The sequence below is a fragment of the Babylonia areolata genome, chromosome 19, assembly GCF_041734735.1.
Source record: "Babylonia areolata isolate BAREFJ2019XMU chromosome 19, ASM4173473v1, whole genome shotgun sequence".
Taxonomy (NCBI): domain Eukaryota; kingdom Metazoa; phylum Mollusca; class Gastropoda; order Neogastropoda; family Buccinidae; genus Babylonia; species Babylonia areolata.
In genome coordinates this window covers 32,061,749-32,071,748 of record NC_134894.1, presented here as the reverse complement: position 1 = coordinate 32,071,748, position 10,000 = coordinate 32,061,749, and the positions used below count along the sequence as shown (strand labels likewise).

General features: G+C 44.3%; 1 protein-coding gene across 1 annotated transcript in view; it reads left to right on the top strand.

Annotated features, from left to right (window-relative positions):
- The window catches only part of LOC143293634 (uncharacterized), a 25,569-nt gene that overhangs the window by 11,809 nt on the left and 3,760 nt on the right, over window positions 1-10,000 (top strand). The window contains exon 3 of the mRNA XM_076604736.1: window positions 8,663-8,851. Coding sequence (XP_076460851.1) covers window positions 8,663-8,851 — 189 coding nt within the window. The remainder of the gene's footprint in view (window positions 1-8,662; window positions 8,852-10,000) is intronic.

Below are 10,000 nucleotides of genomic sequence, written 5' to 3'. Positions count from 1 at the left end.
TCTACGAGGGTGACAGCTGCAGATACGTAATATCACCAACGCATTTTCGGCAAGTGTCGGCATTGTCACGGTCTCGTAAGTTTCACACGGTCATGTTACTGCCAAAAAACGGAAGCCAGTTTGGCCAGTTTAGTTGGTCTTGAGTTTGACGTTGACAACCCGCTACATCAGGTAACCATCCCCCCGGGAAAGTGAATTATTCTGGATATTGATACATGATTTGAAACACCACTTTCTACTCTCTCTCTCTCTCTCTCTCTCTCTCTCTCTCTCTCTCTCTCCAGCACTCAAGGTTAAAAAACAAAACAAAAACAAAAACAAAACAAAAAACAAAAAAACAAACAAAAACTAAATTGGGCAGCGATATTACTAATGTTTGGGTTGGTTGTCAGTGATTTGAAAGCCTTTTGCTTTTTTTTTTTTCCGGTGGGGAGGGCAGAAATTATACCACGTATGAACCGATCCTGATTCGATATAATTGAATTACTTCATAACCTGGTTTGAATACAGAAGACACTACTAAAGACACTTGATAGGTGTGAATATGTTCTTGGCCCCAGGAGAGAGAGAGAGAGAGAGAGAGAGAGAGAGAGAGAGAGAGAATTAATGCTTCTGGTATAAGCTTTGTCTCCACACTAATTCAAAACAAGTTTTTATTCCTCGTTACAAAACAATAAGGGCCTTCAATACGAAGCTTCCAAGACAGCGTTGGAACAGTGCATCTGAAATGAATTCACGTCAAAGCAGAATACAGCGCAAAGCTGTGTTATTCAAGCACGTGGTGTGTCTTAAAGCTGCTGACTCGTGCACACACACACACACACACACACACACACACACACACACACACTGGCCAACACCCCAACAAAAACCCAACTCACAGGTTTGTCAGGCGAAAGGATTTCTTTATTCATAAGACGGTCACGTAACTTTGAAAACTGCCACAAAACACACACACACACACACACACACACACACACACACACACATACACACACACACACATACACACACACACACAAACACACACACACACACACACACTCTTTCTCGCTCTCTCTCTCTCTGTATGTGTGTGTACAAATATCAGAGCCATTAAAAAGACAAAAGAGACAAGGGCAGTTATCCGTCAGATGGAGACAACTGCTTTTCTGACTTCAGGTCCGCGCATGTGCAGTAAAGCGCAATTGTGGGGTACTTGGCGCAGATCATGAAGTGTAATTTATACTCTTCTCCCTCTCCTCTTTCGCCTTGTCTCAGCCCCACACCCGCGTTTGAGTGTTTGAGGTGTCAGCCTGTGTGACAAGAAGTCTTTTCCCTGTTCTTCGTTGGGAAGGTGTGGGGGGTCGGAGGTGGGGTGGTTGGGGGTGAGGGTGGGGTGGCGGGTATGAGGGGTAGGGGGTGTAGGGTGGAGTTACGCCAAGCCGACCCTGTACCATTTTCTTTTCTTTATTTGTTTTTGGCTTATATATATATATATAATTCTATCTAAAGACTTTATTTCATTCTGATTTTATTTCACTGTTATCTCATCCCACGAGTCAAGTGGGAAGACTGAACTAATTTAGAAATAGCCATCAACCATACCAGATCGCCACAGCCACCACCATCACTGCTGCCGCTTTTTCTGCAACTGACCACTGATACTATACTTATCAGAACAGTAAAGCAATGCCACGACAACATAATTACAAGCACTCTTACCACTGAAACTGCTGCTACCATTGCTGCATTTGCCGATACAACCAATTTTGACATGATATAATGATGATATGATAATATGGAGCACAGAAGACACTACGGAAGACACTTGAAGGGTGTGTATAATATTTCCTTGGCTCGTGGAGAGGGCGGGAGAGTAATGCTTTCGGTATAGACATTGTCTCCAAACTTTATCCAAACAGGTTTTCATTCCTCGTAAAAACACGGGCCTTTAGTACGAACCTTCCCAGACAGCGTTGAAACAGTGCATATTTTATGAGTATAGCTCCTAGCCTGGGTCGGAGACCAAGCTGTAAGCGCTTTACAAACTGGAAGTCATTTGCACAACAGGGTGCCTACGCTACCTGGGTAGAGCCGACTGCATAGCTGCCACTGGGCAATCATCATTCGTTTCCTCTGTCATTCAGACAGGTTTCAGTCGCGCACATAATTATACACGCTCATACAGACTTCTACCATTACTGTCGCCACTAGTAAATCTCATATTTACATGTTCACATTCTGAGACTTGCCTGATGTTTTCTCAAAGAGGGGTTTTCATCTTATTTTTTTAGTATCAGTATTTTTTATAGTTATTTTCACACACACACACACACACACACACACACACACACACACACACACACACACACACACATATATATATATATATATATATATATATTACCATAGTTGAACCGAAGGTCCCAGATATCTGTAGCATCACTTTCTTGTCAGAAAACACATTGTTTGTTTTTAAAATCAGACTGGTCCTCCTGGAGATTTAACTCTGTCGCCACAGTACAGCGCCATCGTTTCTCATTTTATTCTGCTCTATGCTTGAGACATTCAGTTGGATTTTTCTACAGGGTTTTGTCAGAGACAACAATCTCGCAGTATATTTCTTTCATCGGCATGCTGTACATGGGCCGCCAGTTCATTGCCTCTTCCGTAAAAAGAAAAAAGTACCAGACCACCAATGCAGAGTTCCGTGGAGGGTACTTAAAGGGGTCTGGACGTGAATCGAACCCTGCATACTCAAGTTCCCATAGTCTTTAACCACTGGGCCACCCTCTCCACAACAATTTGGCACCTGGAGAAAGGTGAATGTGCGAATAATGATGACACACGTGAAAGACCCTATGTCTTACTGGATACCTGATTCGACGTAATAACCTTGTGTCAGTGGCCAATAATGCGTGAATGCAGACCAGGTGAACGTGCTTCCGCATACGTACTGTGGTTATCCGTTGCAAATGCGTTGCCTCGATCACTGACACCGTCTGTCCAAGCGTCTATTCTTATGCTCCATGTAACTGATTTATGCCCGCAGGGAAATTTCCATAAACAAATTAAGTTCCAACCAAAGGATTTAATACATAACGATTCGGCATATAATTAGGTGCAGTATTTAAGCGCGCAATGTTCAATAGTTCCACGCCATGTAAATATCCTTTGGTCATAAACACAAGAAGAAGAAGAATGTAGTGGTCATAAACACAAGAAGAAGAAGAATGTAGTGTGTGTGTGTGTGTGTGTGTGTGTGTGTGTGTGTGTGTGTGTGTGTGTGTGTGTCTGTGTGTGTGTGCATCTTCGCGTTTCGCTAGGGGTAAACTCAAACTCGCCAATCATTCTTTATGAAAAAGAAACAGGTTCCTGTAAGTTACCTTTCTGTAAAATCAGGGATGACATTTTTTTTCGGGGGCGGAAAAAGTCACGACATCCATTTGCACGTCACCACAGACTGGTGGACAGGAAAAGAACAAAGTGGAACGGTGACACTTGTGGAAAAAAACACACACAAAAAAAACAAAAACAAAAACAAACCCCAACTCCCTTCCTGTCACATGATCAGCACAGTCATCACTCTTCTCTTGTTTTATGTTAGTTCCTTTTTTTTCTATTTATTTTTCATTTTCACATCTTAGTTGTTTTTGTTTTTTCCCCTCCGTTGAAATGTTAACCTTCCTAGTTTCAAGAATCCTGTTTCTTCTTCTTTTTTTCTTCCTCTCCTCTCATATCCCTCGGCGTTGCCACCTTCGCAAAAAAACAAAGGACATTATCATAAAAGAGAAAGGTGAGTCAGTATAAGTAAGTAAACAAACAAACAAACAAACAAATACATATATGAATAAATGGATGAATAAATAAATAATTTAGTGTCATCGCGTGAAGTCAGCAGTGGGAAAGCATAATCCGAAACCATGACTAAAGATTGAAATATCTCCATAAAGATCATCGCGTCACAAAGGAACTGGTAGCGAACAGTGGCACTCCTCCCTCAACCTACCCGCCCCCCCCCCCCAACCTTCATCCCACCCCCTCCGCCCCTCCGTCCTCCTCATAAACTGACGCTTTCCTTTTGTCGAATTGGAGTGGCGTGAATACAGACGAAATGTGTGACTTTTTTTCTTCTTCTTTTTTTGTTGTTGTCATTGTTATTGAAGGGCGTTGACACCAGTAAACGTAGTCAAACCCCATTGTTCGTGACGCTCACAAAACAAAAAACAAAAAAACCTTCTCAGCCGTGGCTGGTCAATAATTGCCAAAGATATACTTTTCGTCATTTTTCAACAAGGTTTTTAGCGAGTTTATGAAGGCCAACAAGAAAGGAATGGTCAAAGTGTTCGAGTAAAAAACTTGTCATAAAGTTCAATCATAAGAGACGTGTGAATGTAGAAGTTGAAGCCCACGAACGCAGAAAAATATCATCCTTTTATTTCATAAGAATGTTAATTGTCTTCTTCTTCCGCGTTCCATCGCCACGCTAGATTTTCGAATAACTGGAATTTTGACTCTGAATGCGTCATTATAATTTGACAGCCTTTGACTCTAGTTCTTTCATATGAAGACACAAAGTTGTGTCAAAATCAGAGGACACTGCAAGTGTCCACATGGTTGGGGTTTTTTTTCCCAAAGGAGGGTATCAAGTAACTAGTTGGTGCACATTGAAATAAAATGATAACATAATTCGATTTTCAATCAAGGTTTGCGTTGTAGAAGTGATAAAATCCACTCTTTTGCTGCTAATAATTCGCCATAGCCAAGACTTCCATAGTCGAGGGGGTTGACGCCCTATCAGTCTTTCGCAGGGCGTGTGGTTGTTGTCAAGAGAGCATTTCCTGAACGGAGGGTGACGCGTGGTGTCACAGTCAAAACTGCCTCCCGCTTCTAAATCTGTCCCACCCGGACAGTAGAGGCCCGGCGTAGATTGTATGCTTGTTCGCCGTTTCCGTACTGGCGCAAACGCTTGAAACAGCGATTGAGTGAAGCGCATTCCCGCAAGATAATTGTAACTGTCCAGGACTAATCCCCTTCAGTCCAGGTATTACAGTGTGTGTGTGGAGAGATAGGAGTGTGTGTGTGTGTAGATATGAGTGCTCATGTTTTACAGTTTATGCTATTGCTTCTTGGCCGAGAAGTATTTGATCTACCTTCTTATCTGTTTCAGTTTTCTTTCTTTTTTTGTTGTTGTCTCACTATTGTACATACATACAGTATACTGTGCACACACGCGAATACTCCCGGGAACATACACCACTCATTAGCAAATGAATAGGTATCCAGTGTATATGTCTGCTGGTTGCACAATCGTTGTTTTTTTTCAAATTTTAACTATTTTATTTTTTTAATGTTTTATTTTTGGTTCATGAGATGGAATGTTTGGATCCTTAAGGTCACTGTACGCGTCGAGGAAAAGACGCCGGGGGAACAGTTTGGATGAGGGGCATTCTGTCTAATGGCCAGCTAGTGGCTGTGGCCCTGGACAAACGCTTTGTTTTTCTCTCCACTTTTCTAGCAAACCGCATAAGAGGATATCGGCTCGTTGCTCTTAATTTATCTATTTGTTTGTTTATTAATTTTAGGTATCAATTGAAACAATAAAAAGATTTACTTAATTCAGTTGTTTTGTAGCTCCACTGTGACCCCCCCCCTCCCTTTCCACCCTCTCTCCACTCTTCCCGAAAACAAACAAACAAACAAACAAACCAAACCTCGCAAAGACACAAGTAGGCCACAGGAAATAAGCGGCAAGAGAAGTGTATAAAGTCAGCGACCTTGCAAACCAAGTTAAGTTCACGCGCTCGTAGCTGCTTCACAAAGGACAGACAATGCATGGTTGCTGAGTGTATACACAAAATCAGTGAGTGTGATCGCTCCCACTCGTGTGGGGTCTTTTTTGTACACCGACCCACACATCGTTGTCTTATTCTTCCAACTGAAGCATGCACTATGCACAAAACGCACAACACTGCATACTACTATATACTGCAGTACAGTGCAATGCAAAGCAATGAGTATAGTACAGTACAGGACAGTACAAGGATAGAACGGCGTACATCAAAAACACGCAATTGTTCAACAGTGCTGAGGTTGTGCTCTCCTCTGTGCTACATTGCACGACACAGCACACCGCATGCACTGACTGTGCAGTACGGTACTGAATAGTATGCAAATATGCAAGTCCATGAATGCAACACGCACGCACGCACGCACGCACACACGCACGCACGCACACACACACACGCACGCGCGCGCGCGCGCGCATTTCATTTGACCGAACTGTGCAGAACAGTACAGAACAGTATGCAAGTCCATGAGTGCAACACACACACACACACACGCGCGCGCACACACACACGCGCGCACACGCACACGCATACGCACACACACACTGTCGGGCATTTCATTTTGACAGAACGTTGTTGTTTTTGTTACATGTAAGTTGATTTCACAGCTGTAGGCACGCCGATTAACACACGGAATTCACCATGTAATCCATTCTTGGTAGGCCGATTGTTGGCATAATTGTATGTTTGAGTGTTTTCCCCCAACAAAAGGAAGTAACATGTTCATGTCACAACTAATTTCTCTCTCTCTCTCTCTCTCTCTCTCTCTCTCTCTCTCTCACACACACACACACACACACAAGGAAGATATCTGGTTGATGAAAGCCGCAGAAATAATACAAACAACAAAACCATATTCTATTTCCTACCGTTTCAGTTGTCTTTTTATGTAACGTGATAATGTAATCATTTTACTGGTCTGGTCGTATGCGAGTTCTCGCAAATGGTGGTCCAAGGGAACTAACCATAGTAATATATATATTTTTTTTTATACAGCAGTGTCTGAATGGGGTTTTACCCCCTCTCCTTTTCTTTTCTCTTGTCTACTTCTTTAAAAAATTTTTAATTGGAATTTTCGTGAGAAATAATTACATTTTGTTTTATCTTCCCACTGCCCCCCCCCCCCTCTCTCTCTGGGTGTGTATGTGTATCTCACACTATCCCTCCCCCGCCCCTCCTCGCCCCCCTCCCCGCCCACACAGAGACACACGCCAGATAAGTATGACAGATGGGCCATGCTGCATTTCACACGATATGTGATTAGCCAGGCAGCGCTGTGTCACATGTAACTGGATTTCACTGCCACGACACACATGCTATAATATACTTCCTCATGTGATGACTTCGTGTTCACAAATAGTAGGAGGTGCCTGTCATTTATTTTATTATTTTTTAAAATCTATTTTTACTTCCTTATTTTTTTTCCCCGTGTTTACATGAAAAGAAGCAAAGAACTTCTTCATATCGATGTCACAACTAATCTGTCTGTCTGTCTCTGTGTGTCTCTGAAATTGACGGTCCCTGTCTGTGCACGTGTGTGGTATATTTTCGTTTACAAAATGTTTTCTCCAGTACGTTTTCAAGATGACAATGAATAATCCAGTTAAATATGCACTCGCACGTGGAATCTCGTTTTCACATCGCGTCATGAAATGTCTGTACAGTTGGCGGAAAATGTAGAATTCATCATTATTACTAAAGATTGCAGACAAAATTTAATATGCCCGACTTGTGTGCTGGGCCATGGGAGTTAACTACGCATTACAGTTGCGGTGAATTGATTAATTTGTTGAGAGTTACTCGAAACAAAATGAGTCTGTGGAATGACCTGGTGTTCGGTTGTGTGTGTGTGTGTGTGTGTGTGTGTGTGTGTGTGTGTGGTAAACTGTAACTTCGTCATTTTCTCTGGAAATGCTCAGGCAGTTGATGCCAAACTTGGCACAAAAAATAGCAAATGATTAGTTCTTTCCATACATTCTAATCATAATGATATTGCACCTTTGGGAAGGGCGCAAGATAAATTGAAATATTTTCACAAAAACTACTGTTACATTTTTCTTTTCTTTTTTTATGCACAAAAATTTTTATGCAACATACTGACACACTGATCAATAGTAGTCGTTGAATACTTTTGTTGTCGAAAATGGAATTTCTTTTGCTCAGAAAAAAAGGAAAAAAAGTAATTCAATACAACACAACACAATACAACACAATAAAGTACAATACAACACAACAACACAACACAACACAATACAATACAATACAACACAACAACACAACACAACACAACACAACACAATACAACACAACACAACAACACAACACAACACAATACAATACAACACAACACAACAGTTTCAGTTTCAGTTTCACTTTCTCAAGGAGGCGTCACTGCGTTCGGACAAATCCATACACGCTACACCACATCTGTTGAGCAGATGCCTGACCAGCAGCATAACCCAACGCGCTTAGTCAGGCCTTGAGTGCATGCTTACATATTTGTGTACCTATGAAAGTGGATTTCATTTTACGTAATTTCGCCAGAGGACAACACTCTCGTTGCCATGGGTTCTTTTTCAGTGCGCCAAGTGCGTGCTGCACACGGGACCTCGGTTTATCGTCTCATCCGAAAGACTAGACGCTCAGTTTGATTTTCCAGTCAAACTTAGGAGAAAGGGCGAGAGCGGGATTCGAACCCACACCCTCACGGACTCTCTGTATTGGCAGCTGAGCGTCGTAACCATTCTGCCACCTTCCTCCACAACACAACAACACAACACAACACAACACAACACAATACAATACAATACAATACAACAATCGTGTTGCAGTATGACGGCGCCTTGAACGAGACGCAGCTGGAAAACACGGTGTTCATACAGCTGGAAGACAAGAAAGCCATGTACCGAGTGGCCGTCCGAGAAACGGGCTGGCACAAGCTGAACATCTTCATCGCTCCAATCTCCAGCGAGGGGATGTCGCTGCCCTGCGTCTTCACCTACCTCTTCTACGTCACGAAGGTAACAGGAGGGAGGGGGCTGGTTGGTGGGAAGTGGGTGGTGGGTGGGCTGCAGGGTCAGGATAGTGGTGGGAGGAAGGGGTTCTTGTGGGGGGAAGGGTGGGGGGTTGGTGAGGCGATTGTGTGACTGTGGGTGGTTTGGTTGGCGGGGTGGGTAGTGGGAGGTGGGGGTGGGTGGGGCGCAGGGTCAGGATGGGGGAGGAGGGGGGGTTCTTGGAGGGGGAGGGGGTTGGTGAGGAGATTGTGTGACTGTGGGTGGTTTGGTGGGTGGGGCGAGTAGTGGGTGGGGCGCAGGGTCAGGATGGGGGCTGGGGGGTGGGGGTGGGGGTTCTGGTGGGGGTGAGGAGGGGAGGTTGGAGAGGCGATTGTGTGACTGTGGGTGGTTTGGTGAGTGGGTTGGGTAGTGGGTGGGGCGCAGGGTCAGGATGAGGGAGAGGGGGGTTCTTGGAGGGAGAGGGGGTTGGTGAGGAGATTGTGTGACTGTGTGTGGTTTGGTGGGTGGGGCGCAGGGTCTGGAGGGGTGGGGGGGGGTGAGGATGGGTGTGTGTGTGTGTGGGGAGTTGATGAGGTGATTGTGTGACTGTGGGTGGTTTGGTGGGTGGGATGGGTAGTGGGTGGGGTGCAGGGTCAGGATGGGGGAGATGGGGGTGGTGGTGGTGGTGGGGGTGAGGTGATTGTGTGACTGTGGGTGGTTTGGTGGGTGGGGTGGGTAGTGGGAGGTGGGGGTGGAGCGCAGGGTCAGGATGGGGTGTGTCCTTTGGGAGAGGTGTGTGTGGGGGAAGCGGGGGGGCGGGGGTGGGGGAGGATGGTGAGGAGATTGTGTGACTGTCCGTGCACTCATTCAGCCCGACCATATGTCCCTCACCCCCCACCACCCTCCTTTTTTTCTTTCTCTCTCTCTCTACCTTTTATCCCTTTCCTTTATTCTACAACATTCCTGTTTCTGTCATTCATCCACTTTCATCATATTCGTCGTCGTCGTCATCATCATCATCATCACATCGTATGGTTATCACGTTTAAACGTGAGTAAATGTTTCATGCTTTCCATGCAGTCGAAAGACTCCCCTTCCCCCCAACCCAATTCCGCATCTGCACACCATTTCTATGGACAGTAATTATTTTCATTTTCTTTCCTTTTTTTCCTTCTT